At 41.1% G+C, this 24,634-nt stretch overlaps 1 protein-coding gene across 1 annotated transcript in view; it reads right to left on the bottom strand.

The window, feature by feature from the left end:
- The window catches only part of LOC146562431 (single-stranded DNA-binding protein 2), a 56,720-nt gene that overhangs the window by 11,693 nt on the left and 20,393 nt on the right, over positions 1 to 24,634 (bottom strand). Inside the window, exons 2-4 of the mRNA XM_085294159.1 lie at positions 22,619 to 22,691; positions 18,394 to 18,455; positions 17,996 to 18,080 (exon numbers count right to left, since the gene is read on the bottom strand). Coding sequence (XP_085150285.1) covers positions 17,996 to 18,080; positions 18,394 to 18,455; positions 22,619 to 22,691 — 220 coding nt within the window. The remainder of the gene's footprint in view (positions 1 to 17,995; positions 18,081 to 18,393; positions 18,456 to 22,618; positions 22,692 to 24,634) is intronic.

Here is a 24,634-nt window from a genome sequence, read left to right as displayed (position 1 = left end):
AAACTCATTTGTTTCATAAATTATTCAAAACACCACCCTCCAGGAGGGGAATTACAGTATACCAGACATACACAACAAGGCATACAATAACACAAACTACAATTGCCATTTATGAAGTTTAAAAAAAAGGTCCAAAAAAGAGGCTAAAATAAGGTCAGCTTCTATTTCAAACTGTGAAGACTGGTAAATAAAACAGCGTCTTTCCTGTGTGAAAGAAAAAAAGGCAGTAAATGTATCATATGTCACAACAAACAAGGGGGAAAAAAAAAATCACCTGAATTCGAGGTTTACTCACTGAAGTATTAGATGTATTAGATCTACCGCGTCCACTCTGTTATCAAAAAGCTTCCCATATTATGGAAATATGTATAATTTCTCCATCAGAAATGGCGCTTTCTCTCCCGAAGCATCTCCTGCTTTATGCCTGAAAACGACCCAAACATGTAATTTGCTAAACTTTTCTATAAAAAGCACAAAAATGCATCGAAAGAACTCCGTAGTCATTCATATGTAGGGCAATTACGCCGCAGCTCAACACTTTACAACTTAATCAGACTTCCTCCATACTACATTCACAGTACACTAATCCCATCACACTAAAGGGCTCACAAATACTTAACAAGATAACTTGCAAACTCTTTCATCCCTCCATGTTTACAGATTAATGCGTGTGTGTGTTTGTGTGTGATGCATGTATACTTAGCTTGGGGGTGTGTGTGAGTGTGTGTGCATGTGAAGGTGAGGAGTCATTTTCATTCAATACTGCAGAGACTGAGAGACACTCAGAGATGCGTGAGTGGAATCTCAAAAGGCTGTCTGTGTCTACCTTCCCTCTCTGTTTCTATCGCTGTGTAAACCTGAAGCGGTCCCTCCACCTCTCTGTCTCACGCAGCCTCACACATCAGCTCTGTCTGATTTTTATTTATTTATTTATGTATTAATTTACCACCCCATTACAAGAAGTTTAATAAATATGTATCCCACATAAAATGTCCTGCTGTAGTAAAACTGACCTGACAATCTGTTTACATCATGCAGCATAGGTGAGTTCATCTGTGTTTACCATCACTTAAATATCAAATAATTGAAAATGATATTACTTTACAGTAACTGCAATACTCCAGTAGTCTGGTATTCAGGCCCAACAGCAGGAAGTCACTCCTTTTTTCAAGCCTTTATTATTTGGTTTGTTCACCTTTATATTTGATGATAGAATCTTCCGTCAGATATTCAAATTTCTACAGAGCCTCAATTTTACAACCTGCTCCTGGACAGACGGGTTATGTTGCCTGTCTTCCTCTTTAACCCTATAAAGGCTGCATATCTGCTACATCCAGTATTTTTCTGCAGTTTATCGCTTACAACTGTATTTTTTGCGGGGGGGGGTACACCGATTAGGGTGACCGACCTTCTTTTGCACTTGTTGACTTGTAAAAGCCTATATGACATTTTTTATTTCACTTCAGAGAAGGCATCGTTTAAATGTGTTAAAGTTTTCTTTAAACAAACAGTATTATTAAAGTTCTTCATGACAGTGTCCTCTTTTTTTTGGAAGTCAAAATATGGTCACCATAACGCTGATTAAATGGAGGTCTGAAAAACTCATGTATCAAATATGACACACCAGGTGTTACAGGGTTAAGATACCCCAGATTTGCCCTGTTGGACTAAGGTGAGGTAACGTTTTTAACATACTCCTCTGGCTCTGATTAGTTCCGCTGTGGCTCGTTCTATACCTCCTGATTAATGCTGCAAATGCACTTCCACTGATTTGTAGCTGGTCTTAGAATTTCCTGGATCACTTTCCAAGTTTGAAAAGCCTCACAGTCAGCCTTTCTTTTATTTTCAGACACCTTAAAACAGACAGACTCCAAAATTCACAAAGTTTCCTGTTCACAGGTCATATTAAAACCACATTCATGCAGTTATGCCTAATCCGAAATCACAGGTGTGTTTAAATTTGTTGATTCCTTCTTTTAGCCTGTTTTCAACATTGCATTTTGATTGTATCACATTTGTCTGCTTAAGAGAGTAAATACTCAACTTCTGACCTTAGAAACAATAAAATTATTATTAATCTGACATTTAAGTCACACACAGGTGCACCCTCTTCAGACTAACACAGCAATATTGAATGTGTATGCAGTTTTAAATAACAGTATTTATATCTGTATAATATTATAGACCTGGGTAAAGTGCCTCAGATGCGATAAGGTGAAAGCACTGTTGGCTTTGGTTGTTTAATGGAACAACAGGATTTATTATGAAATACTCAGAGCAGACCACTACTAAGTTATCCTATAAATTCTCACTACCACTAACTAATACTACTTCCCACCTAGCGAGAGTCCACCTCCCTACAGACACAGAATTAACCATTTCATAACACAAAGAAGAGCAGATAACTTGAACTAATAAGTGAAATTATTTGCTTCAGTTAACCTGTGAACGATGGCCAGTGACAGAGGTTGACATATTTTCATTTATGAATTACAGTAGCAGCTGGGGAAAAATGGCAGAAGGAAAAATCTCTGAGACTGCGAGAAAATGTTCAAGTAAAAGCTCGAGGGGCAGGTTCACGAATTCTTCACTGAGCACAGTGGCTGTCTTGGAGAGCCTTTAGGTGAAAGGCTGCAGCGGGCTGTGCATAACAGTTAACACTGAGTCTCAAGGCCACATCAGGATCTACGAATGACACGCTACACAGGAAGGAAATGTGTTCCCCCTCCCTCCCCCTCGTTTCTACTCACTCCATCCTATCAAATGCCATTAGTCCACTTCCTGAACAAGGAGGGAGGGTGTGGAAAGAAGAGATGCTTCCATTCTGCATGATTCCCTCTTTGCACGCACACACACACACACACACACACACACACACACACACACACACACACACACACTAACAAGAAAAACACACATTCATATATGCACAATATCACAGTGTGAATATGTGTATCCACAGAATAAAACTTTGGAGTATCTGTATCTGTAAATGTCATATGAGAGAGGCAAAACGAAGCGCAGAGATGAGAATGGGTGTGCTCTCCTTTTAATCATCTATTATTCACATCTCCCATAGCAAGACAGATCAACACACCCCACTGTGGAATCCCAGCCCAAACTCACTTTTCAGTTTCAAGACTTAAAAATCACCCTCTGCTATTCAAAGCTTGGAGCAGACCTTTCCTGTTTGCCCACACTGTACCAGAGCTACTTGCAAGTGTCTGAACCAAATTCAGTTGAAACACCAAGGTTATGTCATCTTTGAGCTCTTACGAGGGAAAGTCCAAGATGAGGCTCAAGAATAGTGACTTGCAAGCCCAGAGTGAAAGTTGTCTAATATGGCTTCTAGTCAGTGCTAGTATGAAAAGTGATGATAGCACGATGGCCTAAATGAGAGCAAATATCAGACTGCTTCCATCAGGAAGGAGGTTCTGCAGCATCCGGTCCCGTACCAGCAGACTGAGAGACAGCTTTTTCCATCAGGCCATCAGACTGCTGAACACGTCATAGACACCTCAGCTTCACTACTGGAACTTCAACATTATGCACTCCACACTGTATATAAATGCCACTTGTTTTGCACATATTCAACTCTGTATATTTTATATATTTTATTATTATTATTATTTTATTTTATTTTTTTACTATTTAATTTGTAAAAATGTGTATACACACACACACACACACACACACACACACACACACGTAGGAAAATATTTAGTATACACATCCAGAAATGCATACACTATTATATATTGTACATATATTTATTAGTTTCAGGTTGGCCATTCTTGTATTTTGCTCGTTTGTGTTGTTGTGTTTGCACATCTCTGTTGCTTGTGGGGCTCGCACACAAGAATTTCACTCGCATGTGCTGTGCCAGTGTGCCTGCACATGTGATGTGACAATAAAAAGTGATTTGATTTGATTTGGTTTGATATCAGATTTGTAAGGAAATGTTCACACCTCTAGTTTGTTTAGTGTGGTTTGAATGAGCTCACGAGTTTGTAAACTTGTAGCTTTTTCCCATGGTTTGGTTTATTTTCACACGGAGAAAAATTCAAGTGAACTCCAAGTGAATCAAAATCCATCACTACAAACTGCGTGAAAATATTCAGTTCGCTTATTGGCCAGATGTGTCTGGGGCGGGAGCATCAAAAGTCAACACAGAAATAAGGTGTTGTGCTCTGGACTATAGGAGGACAGAGAATTTATGTTCGTTTCACAGCTATTTGTTCGTCTGCCCAGACCTTTGCACATCTACAGTACTGCCTGGTGTTTGGTTTGGATCGAGGTTGGATCACGTTAACACCATAAACGAACTGGACTGGAGTTCATGTGGAACTACACCAAGACCACCTCCTCTCCAGGGTTTTGGTGTGATTGTTTTGCTCTGCAATTACTGAGTCCACACCTTGACAAATGAAACGCACCACGGGGGAAAAACGAACCAGAGTTCAACACCACAGGTGTGAAAACACCCTAAATGGAAAAATCCAGTATATGCACTGCATTGTATTGCTGTATGTAATCTGGTACTGTAATTGATTTGTTTATATGTATGTGTATATATTTACATATGTACAAATACTATTTGCACTTCTGGTTTGATGTTGTTTGAGTTATATTCTTTTTCAATGACAATAAATCTAATCGAATCAAATCGAATCTGCAATTAGCCTCAAGCTATGTGGGGTTTACAAAGAATCTCAATGAAATAGCTAAATGAAAACAATCAAAACAAAAAGGGTGGTTTCCATATTTCTATACATACCTCATGAACAGTTTACTACAAGCTACATTCATGCATTCAAACAAAATGTTATTCTATAGCTTTGGTGCTTTCTAACAATCACACACTCACAGCCCGATGGATGCACTGGGGGCAAGGACACTTCGCCACGCAGACTCTGTGACGCACTGAACAACCAACATTACAAATGGTAGATGACACACTCTACCACCTCAGCCACCCCTGTAGTGACCTGTGCTTTTTCACAGTAAAATCAGCATCAGTCCTGACGTTGAATGGTTATACTACCTAATAATTTTCATGTTAGCTTTTTAGCAAAAGCTCTAATGATCACGCACGGTGCTTGATTTGCTGATACTCTCAGTACAAATGTAGAATAATGAGAGAAAATACTGTGGAATACTAGGTCTACTTTTTTTAATTAACTGAGAACAAGCAAAATGATATAATTTCACATTTTAAGAACGGTAAGCTTGCTCGTTCTTGTAATGGGATGCAAACAAGAAAACAAAAAACAAGAAAAACAGAAAAATACAAAATAGAAGTTGAGAAGTCAGTTTCAGATACAGCAACGCAACTGTCGACTAATATCACCAGGCAAAGATTTAAAACTGCAGCATCTGGTCAACTGTCCTTTAGTAAAAGATGAGCAAAGAAAAGATTCAGGAAAACATAGTTACCAGTGGTATATACAGATGAGTAAAGTTGACATCTGGCAAACTTCAAGCAATAATGACCCAAAAGCAAGGCTTTAATGTTCAGTGTTAAAGGTCTGGATATTAAGTGGCACTACAAAGATTAAACTAAAGAGGACATCCACACAGGAAGTGATTTGTGTGTTGCACATTGTTTTGCCACCGATGTTTGTTCACTAATCGGCATTCCAATCATTCCAGACTTTGGTTGCCTAGGTAACCTTTTTTTTTTTTAAGCAAAAGGCCTGAGCCGCACCTCATTTCTTTCTATTTTGTGTCCAAGGAGTCAGACTTTGGTCTTTTTTAAGTGTTCATGAGCAATAGTTCTCCAGCCTTCCTGACAGTCTTCGGGTTTTTCTATAAACATTGGCTGCTTTTTCACAAAGTATCAGTCTTTGTACCTGACCATTTTCCGTTTTAAGAGAGTGTGTTTTTGTTTGTTAAGGCCCTCAAAGCCTTAATTATATGGCTGAATAGTTATTTCTGTTATACATCTTTAAAGTCTGCTTGATATCTGCCCAGGGCACATGCATAGTTGGTACATGCAATTGGTAAAGTAAATTCTCTGTATATGAAAAAACAGGGACACGTGAACACCTGCATGAACTCTCATGTTCACCGTCTGGTGTCAACATTGTACCTCGGACCTGAGTGGACCTTAGAGGACTTGCGGACATGGAAAATATGATCAAGGCTAATCCCTGATAAATGAATCATTCAAGCATTATAAAATGCACCCAACTCAAGGAATCGAGCGTTGTGTCTACACATTAGAGAAATACATTTAAAATTGTAACTTTAGGAACTTACTAGCAGTCGGTCACAAAAACACGTAATTAGTTACAGAATCCGTCATGGATCGGCCTCCCCAGAGCTCGAACCTCAACATCGTTGATGCAATGTGGGATCATCTTGATAGAGACCAGAACAAAAGTCATCCAGCATCCAAGAAGCCTAGAGAACTATTTCTGAAGACTACTTACAGAAGAAAGCTGGCTAAGAGAGTTCAGCCTTGACTGAAAAATAAAGGTGGTAATACCAAATATAGAGTTTCATGTTTGCTAGTTTGCCTGTCCTTGCTTGGAAGCCACTAAATGTCACTGACTTTCTTTTGTCTGTGGTTGTTTTTTGTGTGGATGCTTATTAAGGTTATAGCAAAACCAAAGTAAAACCTAGACGATAATAATCAGAAATGCAGACCTGACAAATAAACAAAAAATAAAAGTTGGAAATGTCACATATATGCATGACTGTGGGGTGGACAGCAGGTGGAAAATATAAAGTGGATATAAAGTGGGGAAATGAGCTTTATGTGTAAAGACTAAAGAACTTATTATGAAAGGCTAATTTCTCGCAGTTGAGTTTAGCATTTTCTCAGTTTTATTCTAGCACAACAGTCTTTCACTATCACAATCTTTCAAAATCTTTGCCATGTTTATCGACTTTAGCAGCACATTATCAGTATAACACAATCCCCACCAGCACCCAGACACTCTCTAGTGTAACATTACAGGTGATTACCTGGTAAAATGGCACCACTGCGCTAATCTGCTTGGTCTCACTGGGCGATTACAGGTAGGGTGATATCAGCTGCACAGGGGGTGACTACGATGGAGGGGGGAGGGGGGGAGGGCATACTGGTTGTGTTTCCTTTATCACTGATGTCATTATCGACCCTTGTAAACATCTCCGAGTCTTGCAAGGAGCTGTATAATATGCGAGGTGGAGCTGCAGGCTGATACACTGTCAGATACACATACAGAGCTGAAAATGATAGTCACTTTGGCGCTGGGGTGTTACTCTTCGTCCACCACTATCTTTCCTTGGTTCAACGGCACTGGGGAAGATAAGGGAGATGGACTGAACACAGAGGGGAGGGTGGGCAAAAAAATAAAAAAAAGACAGAAGATTTAAATCCTGCAGCTTAGATAGAGATGAGGCTGTAGTGTGGTCTTTTCTAATGTATTTAGAAGATCATTGCAAAGACTTTGATTATTATGTCATCTTTAATAGAATCACTTCAATTATTTTAAAACACATCATAGTGCAATTACGGAGATTGAGAAACGTAATTAAGAAAACTGGCAGAAATGTTAATTCACAGACTTATTGCCACAGGAACAACTAATGAGGAGTTGTCTCATCTTGCAGTTCTTTAAGTAATAGAAGGCCAGACACAGGAGACAGCACAAGATAAGGATATGGGTGTCTACAAGAGGAAAGGAAAATTTATCTCTTGTATCCCATGGCCCTGTTACAGCTTCTCCTTATTCTTACGCCTACTAGTGTTTCACTGCCCTCAGTTAACCTCTCCCCTCCGCTCAGTGCCGTGGCTTCATCTTTGCCCCTGCCTCAAAGCGAGGCGTGCATATGTCAACATCACATAACACTTCACCTCGGCGTGTCTAAACACGCGTGCGACATGACTCAGCGTAATACACCAGTGGAAAACATACTCCTTAGAGAGCATATGGGGAGGGGGGGGGCACAACGGGCCAGCAAAAGAGGAAGCAACACACATGGAGAGGAGTCTCTAAAAGGAAAACTGAGGCAAAGAAGGAATGAAGAAGAAGATGAAGTAGTAGGCAGGGAAAGGTAGAAATGTGGGTTTTTGGTAAAGAAATATTTCAGTATAAGTGGCGCCACACTGAAATTTCCATTTTGATTTTTAAAACAGAGATCGTGACAGCCATTTCCATCTCTCCTCCACCTATGGAAATTCCCATTCTCTTTCTCTCCTCTTGGTTCGCTCTTCATTGCCATGGCAATGATGTTACAGTGAGTCACCTCATCATCTCCCTCCTCCTCAACACCGCCAAGAAAGAACATGGGAGCGTGTAAGAGAGAGAGAGAGAGAGAGAGACATGGACAGAGACAAAGAGAGAGGGAGTGAGAGGTTTTGTGGGGTGGAGGAGGAGATAGAGCTCTGTTTCCCTGGAAACAGACCGGGGGTCTCCCCAACCCCCATTGGCTCTCTGCTGGTTGGAATCAGCTTGTTACCCACAATACTTGAGCCAACGGAGTCTCTGTTTCTAGGTTGTCTCTGTCCAGTCTGTTTTTTTTTCTTCCCATCTGTTCAAACGCACACAAACAAGCTCAGGTTCTGGTCAAAATTCAGGTTTGCATTCATACCACTGAAACGTGCTGTCCGAGCTCAGGTTTGTTCGGTGATACGATATGATCAGATATTAAAACTGCAGAACTCAAAACAGTCATTTTTCAGTTATTATAACAAACTCAGGACTTTTGTTATTGTGTCCCCATACTTCTCCACCATATTCTTCCAATCCCCTTGAGCCTTGCTCTAAACAGGGTTCACCATGGCCACCTCATCATATGGTATCTCTCATCTCTATGGACCAGTATAATATAAGGTTTAAGGTTTCAAGTTGTTTAAGAATGTTTTACTTTAAGGAATGAGTCGACTTTCTTTCCTCTGTTCCCTGTGTGCCAGCACAGCATACACACTAAGGAAAGGAGACTAGTTGGAAGAAAAATGCAGTAGAGACTGAGAGCACATATGTTAATGAAACAACTTTTTTTTTCTTTAAATGTGGTAATTTATTTAGGTCCCTGTCACAGATGCCTAGAAACCAGACGGTGACTATCTAGCAACCACTGGTTGTGAAGAAACAACATGCATTCCTGGATGGGTTGGCGAGCAATTGCTGGTAGTTTCTATGGAGGACAGTGCCTACTTATCTGCAAACACTTGTCATCTACTTGGCAATCAATAGTAAAACTTGAAAAAGTGCGATAAAAAAACCCAACTCTACAAAATGTTAACCTTAAAGTAAAAGCTATGCTTTACTACCACTTTTACTTTGAAGATGAATATTCTCCATTTACTGCTTGTGCTGCATTATCCATCTATCTATCCATTTTGTTCCACCTATCCAGGGCCAAGTCACTGGGGCAGCAGCTTAAGCAGACAAGCCCAAACATCCCTCTCCCCAGCCACCCCCTCTAGCTTATCTATGGAAACACCAAGGCAATCCCAAACCAAGAGACGGAGAAATATAATCTCTCCAGTGTGCCATTAGTCTGCCTGGGATCTCCAGTCATGGTGGGACATGACTGGAACACCTCACCCCGGAGGCGCCCAGGAGGCATCCTTGTTAGATGCCCAAACCACCTTAGCTGGCTCCTTTCGATGTGGAGGAGTAGCAGCTCTACTCTGAGTCCCATTGAAAGGCTGAGGTCTCCTCGTGGCTAATTTCCACTGCTTGTATCCGCAATCTAGTTTTTTCGGTTACTACCCACAGCTCGTGACCATAGGCGAGGGTAGGGATGTAGATTGACCAATAAACCGTCGTGAACAAGACCCCAACACTTAAACTCCCCCACTTTAGGCTCTAAATCGAACCTGACATGTAGTGGGCACTCTACACTTTTCCTGCTAAGGACCTTGGCTACAGACTTAGAGGTGCCGATTCTCATTCCCGCCACTTCCCACTTGGTTGCAAACCACTCCAGTGCGAGCTGGAGGCCACCACCTGATGAACCCAATAGAACCACAACATCTGCAAAAAGTAGAGATGAAATTCTTAGACAATCTAATTAGAAGCCTTCTGCCACTTGGCTATGCCCAGGCAAGTCGGCATCTTTGATGCAAACTACAGGCAACAACAGCAATCTGCAAACAACCAAAGCAATTGCAAGGAGGTTTTGGGTGCAGCATAACAAACCTGTTGCAACCACTTGCCAACTGGTTAAGGAATACACAGCAACATGGGGTCAAGGGGGGGGTCACTGACTGGTCTCTAAGCATCCATGACTGAGGCTTTCGCAATTGATTTCACACTGACTGCCATCAACCTCCAGCAACCACTTGGGAACCGGTTGGGGAATGTTTTCCGTCTCAACTGATGGTTGGGAGATTGTTGCTGACCAGTCTCTTAGCCTCTTAGGGACATTACTTAGAGAGTAAAGCATTCTCTCTAAGAGAATTGGGGGTATGGAGTCTTAGGTGTCAGGAAAATATTAAGTAACTTGCCATCTCTAGCTATCTCCATGGACACTTTCCTGAATATTTAGTAGTAATCCTCAAATTGTTTTAATGCAGTGCACTGTGACTGTATCTATAAGAAACAAAGAGATCAAAAATGAAGCTGCAGGGTTTAGCTTAAGACAGTAGTTAGAAAGGTTTTACTGATGAAGATTGGGAGGCAGCTCAGCTTGAGACGATGACTTCAGGGGAAAGGAAGTCTCACAGTCAAAAGCATGGCTGTAAGAATTTTGGCTTGCTGAGGTGTGATGTTTATTAATGTAGATGTGTCTTGGAACTCCTAGGAGTGCTGCTAAACCAGACTGTTTAAGTTAGGAAAGATCAGCAGGTTAACATATTTGCAAGAATGTTTTCATTATGACGTAGAACATTTAGGGTAACAACTGTTTTTATGACTCAGTAATACTAGAGAGAGAGAATAAAGGAAAGTCTAAGGTCGGCTGTGCACTTAGTGTCCTTTAATATACTGAAACAGCATACATTTTTACTTCACATGTCTCTCAGCGCAGACAGTGGCTGCTTGTCCTTCAGCATCTCACAGGCAGTACGGTACAGGATGTGTGCACTCGTGCTTATCAAACACTACTGTTTGAGAACCATATGTATGTAAATGAATAAAGCAGCACAGAGTGTTGTTACATATTTACCAATCTGTTTATGGTGTAGCTTAACAATAATGACACAATATACGTGCTGCTGTCACAGTGCACGCTATGAATGCACTTCTATGCATGAGGGGGAGAGTATGAATGTAAGATCTGACAGCATGAGACAAGGCATTTTTATCAAAGGGGGTTGCTCTTGGCACTCCTCCTTGATCTCTTCTTCCCCTAACTGCTGTGTGCCTGCTATCTCCCACAGTGATGCCACACAATGATACCAGGCTCCCTCTGCTATAATACTTGCCTGTAACACTGCTGCCTGACTACTAGCACATTTTATGTCTACTCAGTCTCCAGTTCATCCATCTGTCACCTTTGCTCATCTTGAAGATCCCATATTGTGAAAATGCCTTTTGCCTTTTCTAGCTTTAAAATGTCTTAGCTATGAGCAAAGCAAGCCAAATGAGTCTTCACATGTCAGAGGACAGAAGACCTTCTCCAAAACATTCACAAATGAATAAAGTTACCGTCTGTTTAATTTTCTCTCACAGACTGTATAGAAAAGATGTACATAGCTTCCAAGTTTGAAAAGAAAAAATGATGCAAATTGTCTTAAACCTGCATTTTTTTCCCCTAATGGCCAGCCTGAGGCAACTCATCCAGCTGCAAAAAGAAATCCAGCTGAATTGAAGTCTGTGGAAAAAAAACAGCCCTCGGCTTTGTCGTACTGTAACATCAGTAAACACCTTCTTAATGAGTTTGTGATCTCAGTTGCTAGTTTCAAGTCTGAATAAGTACAACATGACATTAGGTAAATCATGCCCTTTATACTGAAAAAAGAGGATAAAGCTGGGTGTGCTTCGTCATGTGATTGAGTGCCCCTCTGATTCAGTCACAGCCACTCCTGACTTGTCACTTCTGGGACCTCTTTTATTTACAGTCTATGTTCTCTCCTATCTTCTGGGCTCAAATATACATTATTTTAACCCTTTAAAGCCCTTTGAACCATGAAAAAATATATTCTTTGAAATATATTCTTTCTCAACTCTTTAGAATTTAACTGGTTTGATATTTAGTCTTTTTTTTTGCAATGTATTGCTCAAAAATGTGCTGTATTCATTTAGGTTATTTTGGGAGAAAAAACTCCCACAAATTGTGTGTATCAAATACAATACATTAGGCATTAAGGGGTTAATGCCGCCATTTCACAATATAGACTTTTTCGATGACATATTTCTATGTTGTTAGATAAGTGAATGAGAATGAGATAATGACTGAATAGCGGGCGTAGAGACACCAGAGTCGCTGTGCTGCACTTTTGAAATCCTGATTTTATAACTGTAAAGTGAAGTGAAGGACAATAGTAGAGCAGAGAGAGAATGGCTTTTGTGTCACTCACACTCATTCAGGTCTGTGAGCCACATGGCAACCACAGAAGTTCTCCTGCCTTGTTTTGGCCGGGGTTTCTGTGGCATGGGCAGGAAATGCACAGCAGTTTTCCTGAAAGGGGGGGGGGGCTGCAGCAACTCTGAAGCACCTTATTTGGCACAGGGCTAATACCAGGAGTATACGACCTGATCTGATTCTGAGCTCACACTGTGAAACTTACATTAACTTGGTAATAGGTGCATAATATGGGAATTGTAGATAATTTAGCCTTGCAGAGATCTTTTGTTATTGTAGTGTTTGCCAATTCGGCAACATTATTGGAGCTCACTCAGATGACCTCTAGTATATCAGAGGTCCACCTACTGACACAGACTAGAGCATTTTAGCTTAAAGCATACTTTAGTTCACAATAAGCACTTTTTAAACAACAACTTGGATTCATCAAGGATAGCGTTTCACCCAGTGACTTTCTTCAGTTAAAGCACATATCTTAAGACTGCACAGCACAACCAGTACTTCTGTCAAACACTGATAATCTCCTGAAATCAAAAGTCAGGCATCTTCTCCGTGGAGTTCAGTTAAGAGTTCTCCCCAACTCCCCCGAAGATTTCAAAGTCACCAGCACTCCTTGTACCAGTTCGCCTCTTTAACAAAGTCTCTATTCAAGAGCTTGTAAGAATAATCTACACAGAGAAAGTTATAGTAGTAAGAGTGCTGTGGGAATTATGTAAGTGCTACACACACATTTACAATTTACACACAATTACACACTAATGCACTTAACACAGTGCATACTTTTTTCTGATAGCACAGCTGTGAAACAGGTGTCCGTTTTCAAACTCGCAACGCTGTCAGGAAAAACCCCTGAAATGACACGCACGGGTCTGTGATGTATATTCTTCCAACACAGAAACGAGTCTGACTTTTGTCTCTAATAGGATCATTTCCGGGCCAGGCATGAGAATTTAAAAATAACTTGTTTATGTGACTCCATGGGCCCTTGCAAATGGAAACCGCTCATTTAGTATTGAGAACACAATTTACAAAGCACTTAACAGAACTGTAAACGGCCTTTCTGATGCCTGAAAAGCTTTGTCTGAGGATGGAAATCAATAACGCTGCATCTCTCTTCACTTTGTTCATCAGCCTTTTCTTTCTTCCATTTTTAACATTAGATTACTGTATTAATGTCCTAGAAGACCATCCCCACGCGCTCAAATCTAGTTATATGATTGGCATCTACATAACAAAACCATATGCATGAATCCCACGCACACGCAAACAAGAGAGAGCACAAATCAAACAGTTTCAATCAGATTCGCACAAAGCCAAATGTATCTACAGTAGGTAGTTCAAACTGGGATAAACTCGCAAATGAAGTCAAAAGCCTTGTCACAATCCCATCAATTATCAAAGGAGTGGGACACAAAGATGATGCCAGCGAGCTCCTATATCTCTGCAGCATTAATTAGGACTTCACTCAGTAATTAGCTATCTGAAAATAATTACCATGAAAATGTCTGATTAAAATCTCCGCCAGTCTCAAAGTCAGGAGACTGAAAGAGAGACACGGGCATCAAATTAAGGCGTGTTCCTTCTTCCTTCTAACGACGTCCACCACAGTTGTCCTCTCGTTTTGTTTTAATTGAGTGGCAGATATGTGGGAAGTACCTCTCATTGGCTGCGAGATGTAGTGTTGCATTGGAGCAGTTGATTGAAAGTGACCTTGGTCTAATTACAATTGGTCTAATTATAATTCTCTGATTACATCCCTGCAGGAAACGTAAGAATGAGATGCTGCTGGTGGCCTTAGCTAATCACGTTAAGATACATTCTGAATGATTTCTGAATTGAATAGATTCTGATCAGACACATAGAAAAACAACAACATACTGTTGTGGCTGCTTCCACTACAAATACTTAATTACTTGGTTTTTATGTTTTGTTTTTGGTTTTTTTGCTTTTTGTGTTACAAATTATTGACATGAATCGCAAAGCGTTTATCTCACCAGTGTTTTTCCCTCTTATTTATTTTCATACATCTCCTTGCTTCCATGTTTCTCTCTGCCTGTCTCCTCTCTTTTTTGTTTGTCTCTCAGGCCTGAGGTCACGATGCCCTCCAGCTCCCTCCTTGGGAGCCGGGATGACATCATCACATCGCTGCCTCGTCCTCAGAGTGCCTATTCATCACCCCGATCATCATCGCCGGCATCAGCAGCATCACCTGCGTACGCACACGGGCACGCATACACACACCGACTGTATGCAGATAAAAGGGGAAGTGAGGAAGTGAACCCCCATCCCTCGTTCCACAGGACTGCAAGCTTAAAGGAAAAAAGGGAGTAAACCACAGAGCCACACACGTAGGGGGAGAGAGAGAAGATCCTGCTGGGCTAGGCAGAAACCCCTGACCTGTGCACTTCCAACAATACATCTCAATAAACCACTGTAGAGAAATGTGATGAGTCAGACTGCACGCTCCTGAGGGAAAAACAACAACAACATAAAAAGCAGGAGAAGACCCCAGCGCACACACAAGCACCTCCAAACTCAAAACGAGGACCACACTTCCTCTCACACAGTCGCCAGTTAATGTAAAACTTCAGGAGCTCTGGCACTTCTCACTGTATTCCACTCTTTAGTGGTGAAGGCTGGATCTACCCTTAATGTGCAAGAACAACAGCAGTGAAGTGGAGCCACATTGAGAAAACACAGCCATAAACAGTGTTTCCACTACACGAGCCTGCGTCTCACTGCCCAGGCTGCTCTACAGCATAAATGTGCACGATGCAGTATGTGCTGCATTTTAAGGCTGCTGTGGTAGAATACAAGAGGAAGCAGGTAGAAACCTTAAGTTATGCACTGAGGTCTCTGCACTCCATCACAAACATCACAACAAGCATTCCATTAAACGCCACTTAAGATCAAAGATTCATGATGGGATGAAACCATTTTGCAAGGCTGTGAAGACAAGTTGCCGCCATATGAGAAACTGAGTGTGCTCAGTACACGAGCCTCACAATAGATGTGAGAAATAAATGTCAGCTGTCTAAACTTTATGATCTAAATACATCCCACTGTGTCATTTTTGTCAACAACAACGCAACATTAGGTGAGCTATAATGCTACAATCCTTAAATATGGCGAGTAGGAAGCAGGACACAGAGATGCCGCTGCAGTGTTGTAGTTCAGTATATTTTTGGGTGGCAATAAACTGGATGACCACAGCTTCCGGGATTAATATTGTAGAGTCTCAATCTACTCAACATGAAGTTTAAAAATTAAACTGTATCCATAAATGAATTTATTAATGAACAGAATACACGTTACAATCGCAAAGTTAAATTTGAACAATCTGATCTTCAAGGGCATCTCCTTGTGCACCTCTGGGTACTCTTAGCAACATGGCTACTCGTGGCTGTTTTTTCTTTTTTTTTTTTTGTGCTCGAGCATCTCTGACATCACAGGTTTTAAATTTGCAGAATTGTGTCAGACTGACACGACTCTCATGTCGAGGATCATAGTAGGGCTGGGTATCGTCACTGATTTCTAGAATAGATTCAATTCCGATCCACAAGGTCCTGAATTGATTCGATTCAATTCGATTCAATCTGGGAAATTTTGCCTCAGACAGTCAGAAATATTATTCAGATCAGTACATTTACATATTTTTGTATTTATAAAAAGAAGGCTGACACTTTCCAGACTTTATCAAAGGTGTGAGCATCACAGCAGATGCCTTTGTGTCAAAGTAGCTGAAGATAAAACAGAAAAACATGAAGGTGATTTTCCTGGCCTGGGATTTTATAAAAATATTCTGCAGTACAACAAAAACGAAAGAAAACCATTAATCAACATATGAACATTACCTCTGAAGTTACAGCGGTTTGATTACAGACACAGCTAAGCGTTTTGCATTTTGTATCATTTTAAAAAGTTTAAATTTGTTCAGAAGCCTGTTGAACAGCAGAAATTAGGTTTTCTTTTCGGAAGTAAGTAAAAGGAAAAACAAAACATCGTCCGACAGCGCTGTAAACAACGGTAGCCTTGTGTGTAACAAGCAAGCGAATAATGCAGAAAACAGATTTCGGGGATAGATGGGAAACTGTTCTTGAAGTACACTGAGAAAGAGAGAGAGAGCTGTGCATGAAGTGTGATTTTATTGTGGTGGAAGCAAAACAGCAAAAGTCAGAGGGAGTCCATGACGATGTTTATGTGAAGCGTAGTTTGGATCTTCTTTTGCTGCTGGTTCGGTCAATATTGTTTGGAGAGATAAAACTAACAGCTTTAGAATCAACGCAAAACGGGCGTAAACACAAAGCGCGGACCCGCCGAAACATCAGAGTCAGCGAGCTGTCGGCTTTCAGCCCCGACCGTGTCTGTGTCGTCGGGTGAGAAAGGCGACATCTCACTGATTCTGATCTGCGGGTCCGCGCTTTGCGTTTACGTCTTTGTGCAGAAGCCATGGACCTGCTCTCATTTACTGTTTTAAATGTTTGGTGGTTGTCAAAATTTTGTGATGTTTCACCTGAGATTCTGGAATTTTGGGCAAAATACATTTATATAAAAAAATCGATTCAGGATTTTAATGAATCAATATCACGTTATCCAAGCCAGAATCGATTTTAATCGATGAATCGATTATTAAAACCCACCCCTAGATGAGAGCTGGATCTTAGGGGGACTAAACAGCGGTTCTTTTACTGTCCAAAGGTGGCACATGAGGGCAGGAGTGCAGCTAGGAGCAAGCTTGTCATCGTCTCTTTATTTATTTATTTTAAAGTTGACTGTGCAGCTGGGGTCAGAGTTAAATGTTAGCACCCTTTAGCATGCTGCAGCAACTGAGAGTAGACATTCAGCGCAAACCAACTGAAATGAAGCGATCTGAGTGGCCTCAGATTTGGCTCCCTGCGGCTTCTTCCTATCAAAATAAAATCTAGCTGAAGGGGCATCGTTTTGACACAACAGCAGAAACCCAGCACATATGTCAGAGGAACAAGTGCAAGTAGTTAAAACTTCAGTGAGGGAACTAAAAGCAGCTTTCCCCAAGGAGACCACCAAAAAGGTGCGGTGGCCTTACTAAATAAAATGTATTAGCTCTAATTTTAAGAATTTTAAGAGCTAGGTGAACACAACACAATAAAATCTGGAAACAATCCAGTTTTCTCCAGTTTCATATCATAAAAGAATATTTTTCTATGCAACTTCTCAAAATGCTTTCATCCAGCAGAGATGTGAAGATTTTTACACTGTGAATTAGACTCTGCCTTTCCATCAAAGCCACAATCAAACACAAGCATGACCCGCAACAGACTCTACTGCTCTGCAAAAAAAGCAGATAAAACACTATTTGTCATATTTTTTTTAGTTACTTCATAATTTCCTGGTTAAGGATATTATATGATTTGATCATCTGTTTATTCAATACTGCACACTGGCATTGGTCTCCTTATAACATGACACCATCCAGCATAGATTTCTGAATTAATATGAGAGCGCCACTGAGCCAGAATAAGGATGAAAAGCCGCGTCAGCGCAGACTCACGTAGTCGTGGAAGGCCTTTGCCTCACTGGAGTGTTCACATGTGTCTCTTCTCTCTGGAGCTGCACAGTACAGGTCCCAGAAAACACTACAAAGCACAGAAAGAGACAATATTATAAAGCCGAACCCTTTGAAATAAAGAAAAGATAGGCCATGACAAAGCTCTGGTAATCTGGCATCCAGAAAATAAGTTGGGTTTTTTTTGTTATCAACATTGCAGCAGATGACTTCAAATTCACTATCACAGCATGCAAACAGTTAACTGAGGAAGGGCTGATGAGATAAAGACAAACACAGGAGGAGAGATAATTTTATTCAGTCATGGCAGTGATGGAATGAACAGAAACGGCAATAAAAAGAATGGATCTTGTATCAATTCCCATAAAAAAAAACGCACTCACCACCACCATGAGTGGAGGAACCCCGGAGGTTCTCCTAATGTGATGTTCTTCTCCCATCGGATCTTGAGACACACACACACACACACACACACACACAGAATGAGATCCTTCAGAAACATAGCAAGTATAACAACATGCCTGACATCTGAATTACCTGCTTTATAAGGTTAAAGAGGGTGCGAGGGAATTCTTATAACACACGCCATTAAGTAATTATGTTATGATTCTCGTGGAATCATAAGTGGATAAGTGGGTTTATGTGTGCCTGAAAGCTCTTGTATTCATGAGTACATGAAAGTGTGCGTTTGCTTCCTCGGTCAGGAGGTGTGTAGGGTATGAGGTCATAGACATGTACCGGCATGAGGAGCCCAGCCAGACTATTGTGCGGCCTACGACACACCCTTCAGTCTCCTCCTCACAGCATTATCCATCATTCTGAGCTCATCAACTTTGAGTTTCATTTATTGCTGCTCTCTCTAAATTCTTTACCTTCCTTCCTATTAAAAAAAATGAACACAGACAAGTTTCTAAATAAGTCTGACAGCAAAAAATGCAATTCTTGAAGATGGCCATTGAGCAAGGTGGAATAAGAGTTTTACTGCATGTGGACTCGACTGGTTCTTATATAGCGCTTCTCTACTCTACCTGAAGTACTCATAGTACTTTATACAACATACCTCATTCATGCCCATTCATATACATGCTTTCCATCAAATAATCATAATAATAACACGCATTTACTCTCTGCCCAACCTTCCAACTAGTAGATGACCTGCTCTACCTCCTGAGCTACAGCCACCCCACATGTATTTCTGCCTTCAGGCCTTTATCCTATAATATTAGGCTCATATTAGGTCAATAAATTTGACCGACTAATCCTTAAAGTCAGGTTTTCAATACAGAGCAAAAAAAAAAAAAGTGTTGGGCAATCGACTCTTAATAAGTTTAACGAGGCGTCTCTGAGGAAACTTGCTAACAGCAGCGTTTTCTTTCTCAAATCAAGAACCACTATCGCCACAGAGGAAACATGGAGCACAAGAGTAAATCAGCCTATGATAAAATTCAGTTTGAGAGTGACAGCATATGCGAATGAAAAGCACGAGACAAATTACACAGATTTGAATCTGATCACTGAGACAAATTTCGGATATTGTCCGGGCTCATTTACGAGCAAATTAATTTCTCTTTCGGATCTTACTGTTATCTTGAGATGTGATTATTTCAAACAAATCGGTACACAGAGAGAGAGAGAGAAAAGAGCATCTTAAGGTATTAAGATTTGAATCAAAAATAAAATATCTGAAATGTGAAAACAAGGTGGAGAAAAAAAGAAAATGTTCTTTTCTTCTGGGGCAGCATACCACTCAAATAAGACACCAAAACAAAGTAGTTTCCAGTGGAAGTGAACATGGTTACAACATGCTTAAAAAAGCAGTTTATAATAAAGCAAATTCCCAGTTCAGGAAAAGTGCAGATGGGGGTGGGCGGAGGAATAGATAGTTATTTAAAAAGCAGAAAATGAGCTATCTACGAAGGAGAAAATCGTTTTTTTTTTCTACTTACTGCTGGAAAAACTGCTGTGGATTTTATGTGATAATCTGCTGAAGTTAGCGCGGTGAACTTCACTGGTGCCGAAGAAAGAAAAACACAGCGTCAGTGGGAGGGTTTCAGACGCTGTTCATCAGACTGACACGTCAGCTGAAACAGACGTAGCACCTTGCAGGCTGTCGTCGGCCTTGCAAACAGCTAAAAATGACATCACCGCTGCTGATGTGCTGTGCATTTTGCTGTCACTTTAGGCTCTCGATTCTCGTAGCCTGGCTCCTCCACGCATTTCAGCGATATACCGACGCAGGAGCACAGAGGGAGATTGCTGCAACAGTAGGAAGAGTGATTGCTTTGTTTTGCAGCGACTTCAAGCGTGCCTCAAGTGTGTGCATAAACGGTTATGGGGATGACTTGACACCATAGTCCAACATGTCGTTTACAATTGCAGCATTCGTCAGAATCAGTGACATCACCCACGTGTAGGACGACTTTGAGCACAGTGTTCATGGATGAACTGTGCTTAGCCCCATGTTCGTCTTAATTTTTGATAAGGCTTAGACAAGTAGAACTCAAAGGCTGCGCTGCATAAATGGATCCATGTGAGGACAATCACAGTGGTTCATGGAAAGCACAAGAGAAACAGTAGTTAGTGGTTGTAACTTCAGCCTTATGACTATGTGTTTACCCCACTAATGGGCTTTTCTATTGATTGTGTGTGGTGACCAGGTTTGAGTTTGGAGCCCACACCTTGGCTCTGACCCTGTATGCACACACACACACACCACACACAGAGAGCTGAAAAGTGTGAGCAGTAGTGAGACAATGACACAATTGTTTTGTCTGCATCTGACTTCTCAGAGTGACCTCATGTTCATCTTTTTTAATTTCCCTTCATATTATGTTTAATCCAAGTAAAAGAAGAAGACTATTGTGCCACCTGCTACAGCAGCGGTGTGAACAAGCGCTAACATAACAGGAAAAGCTGAATCACCGCATGTTCAATCAGACCATCCTGACCTCAGCTGCAGATCAGACACAGCGACTTTTAGAAGGAATGGTTTGCTTTGAAGTGTTTTGGGAGGGTCAGGAACTGCCCCTGTTTGTTTGGCCCGCATGCTTTTAGTCTAAGTTCGCAGTTCCAGTAAACCCTATTGGCAGCCAGCAATTTCCATTTACACACCATGACAAAGAAGGTTTTACTTTCTCGAACTGGCAGAAACGATACAGAAAAAAATCGAGAATGAGCATGACATTCATCATTTCTCACATTTAATTGGCTGCAGCTTAGACCAAACAAGATTGCACACAGTTCAGGTCAGGACACTTTCTAGTGTCTCTTGTATTTCCCCTTCATCTGGAAAGTGTGGAGAAAAACCCCCAAAAAACAACGAATGTGCCCGCATATCCCGTCTTCCTGTGGTCTGCATTCCCAGGAGGTCTTTTAGGAGGTCATGCTGCAGAAAGATCCCTTTAGCATGATTGCTGGCAGATGTAGGCAATGTGTGACATGGGCACAGTTTTGTTTTCACCCCTACTCGCGTAAAATGTAAACCTTTTGAATTTGTGCTGTATTGTCTTTAAGGTTTCAGATCTTTTTGTTGTTTTTCTTTGAGCCATCAATTTAGTTTGAGAGGTTTGCGTGGTTTCTTTTTGCCACTTCTTCTAAGCTGTCCGTTTGTGATTTGATATTTATATCAAGGTATCCCTTTACGATTTGTGAATTGCCGCCCCGGGCTCCTGCTCCATGAGCATAAGGATGCGCTGTAAACCCATGTGAATGATAACACAGGGCTTTAAAGCCGTACTACAACCATCCTTCCAGCACCAGTTACACTTTTTTTGCAAACATGTTTATGCTCTGTGTGTACGTGCACGTGTATGCTTGCATATGTGTGCATGCGGACGGCACAAAAGCGGCTGTGTTTATACTTGTTGCGCTCCCGCTGAATGCATTCCCACACTTGAACATGACACCGCCTATCTTCTTCATCTGCGGAAGAGAGATCAAGTGATACGGCAGAGAGGAAAGGGTGTCTGAGAGAAACTGAGGTGTAGGTACGTGTGCGCACGTGTGCGAACACACACTAAGAGCGATGAGAATCGGTGCCAGCTGATGATGTAACCTTTTCCACCACCCACACCCCCTTTCCCCCTTTGTTCTCCTCTTCCTCTGGCCGATGTACAACAAGCCTCTAGCTACTGTCTCCTACATTGCAATTTACCGTCATTTACTGCAAAGCACAATCATCAGCTGACCTCCTTTTCACCTCATCACCTTTTCACCTCCGCGGAATTAAAGTGAGGACAAGCGCAGGGAGAGGAGTGGAGAGACAGACGAGAAGGAGAGCAGGAAGATTATAATAAAAACAGAGGAGAGCAAGATGGGAAGAGAGGGACAAACACAAAGCTGCCGAGCGGATCAGACAATGATGTCAGTCGGAGACGTCAGCTCCAGCCTAAGCATCATAAGTCTCCCTGCGCGCCGGCTCCAGTCCCACTAAATGCAACACTAATGTTAAAAAGCTTGTTGTCTCAGCACTGCGAGGCCAGGCTAATTCAATTAGCCGCTACACTTGTTCGACATGTTATATGAGGGTCAGACCACCCTTCAGAGTGGACACATAAAGTACATGGCCTGCAGTCCGGCACAAACACATAAAGCATTTTCGTGACTTACCTCTGAGAGAAAGGTCTGTGCTGACTTCTGTGCTCCTACATGCAGCAGGTACTCGTACACATAAAGAGCCAACCTGCACAAACAAAGAACAACAGCAGGACAAAAGATGAAAATTAGCAGAGGCAAACAGATATGAGGCGAGTAAGCAAGAGACAGTGAAAACAGTCTTAGTTTTACAAGCAGGCAAAAATTAGAGCAACTACTAAGCACTTGCAAATCTCCAAATATTGAAATAAATAAGTTTTTCTCTGGGTGTTTGAGATAAATCCATACATAGTGGGAAACTGCACTAAAGACGAACACCTAGGCGTGGATACAATTTGCCAGGCAGCCAGGCAGGACTAGAATCCTGTATGAGGAGATGAGTGAAAACTGCAGAGTCTGTTAGAATTCCCATGGGAAACACAAAGACACACTCTAACTTAGGAGCAATATTCCTGCCCCCAAATTGCCAAACAGACAGGACAACCATTAAAAACATTCGAAATTCACGCAACATATAAGCTAAAACAACACAGTGATAACAGTAGGCCTGGTGGGACCACACTGAGAAATACCTCACCTCAATGCCTTGGGCTCTCCATGGACTTCCTCCCATGGCTTTGATCACAGTAAGAATTAATTACAGGCTTGATTTGTTAATCAATTCTCCTCCCTGTGAGCCTCTCCTGGTACTAACAGCAACTTAGGAAATGGAGGACGGGGTAATCTACTGGTCTATAAATACAAGGTAAAAATTGATCTACAGGGGATCAACAGCAGATCTCACTGACTCCTAATGGCACTGTGTAGATTTAGAGATTTAGCCATTGTAAGAACACAAAGTAACTCTACAGGGATATGAACATGATCAGCGTATTTAGCAGTATTAGTACAAAAAACTATTCTGTCAGATGTTTGTATACTCAGTGGGCTTGATGTGTGCTGAAACAGCAATGTATTAATACAATTGTGTTATATATGGCTTCAATTAAATGACTAATCTGTTGACTATTTCTCAGTGAATCAGTGTGTCGCTGTCTAATGCATACCGCTGGAAAACTGCCAACATTTCTATCATCATTTTTAAAGATTATGGGGACATAGTGAAATAGTTCTCCAGACTTTCTGAAGGTCTTTCAAAGTTTTTCTTTGGACATTGGTTGCTTTTTCTCTCATTTTAAGTCCAGTCTGCATATTTGGCCATTTTCAGAGACATGTTTTTTGTTTTTTTTGTTCGTTTCTTAAGCCACTTAATATTGACCTATGAATCATCCAAGCATAGAAAGGCACCTAAACAGTGTGGTGTCTACATATAACAGCAAAAAGACAGTTTTAAATCTTTGGGCACTTTGTTACTAGCATTTTGTTGCAAAACCCCCCAAAAAAACTAGAAAGAAAACACAAAATTTCTCCTCATTTCTTTAGCTGAATCTATGACAAATGCCAAAAGACAGAAGATAACACAGTTTGACAGACATGAAATAGTAGTTTGACAGCAAATACTATTTGCTCTCAAAATATATTTAACGCAATGCTACTTCCACAGAATCATTAGTGATTCCCAAAGTGCTATTAGGTAAATCCAGACACGATGTGCAGCATCCATCCACAAAGGTTTCTACAGAAACAGTCTTAGGGGAAGGCTGGCCCATAGGAAGCAATTCTTAAGGGAAACAGGGAGAAAAGGCTAAGGTACATCAAATTACACAAGATGTGGACTGAAAATCTGTGGCAGGTCTGATGGAGTGATGAATCCAAACTGGAAAATTTTGGTTCAAATCATCATCAAATCATCGCTGCTAATCATCACGGACAGAAAAACACAGTGAAACCCTATCAGCCATAGATTGGCTTCCCCAGAGCCCAAACCTCAACTTTATTGAAGCAGTGTGGGATCATCGTGACAGAGAACGGAACAAAGGGTACGAGGAACCGCAGAAGAGCTTTAAATGTTCTTCAAAAAGCCTGGAGAACTATTCCTGAAGTCTACTTAAACAAATGACACCAGAGAGTTCAGACCGTGTTGGAGACTAA

This window comes from Mchenga conophoros, linkage group LG12 (assembly GCF_057382185.1).
Source record: "Mchenga conophoros isolate Kocher_MC1m ecotype Shallow Benthic linkage group LG12, M_conophoros_male_GT1.1, whole genome shotgun sequence".
NCBI lineage: Eukaryota > Metazoa > Chordata > Actinopteri > Cichliformes > Cichlidae > Mchenga > Mchenga conophoros.
The sequence above is the reverse complement of the archived record's forward strand: the minus strand, read 5'-3'. Positions and strand labels throughout refer to the sequence as shown.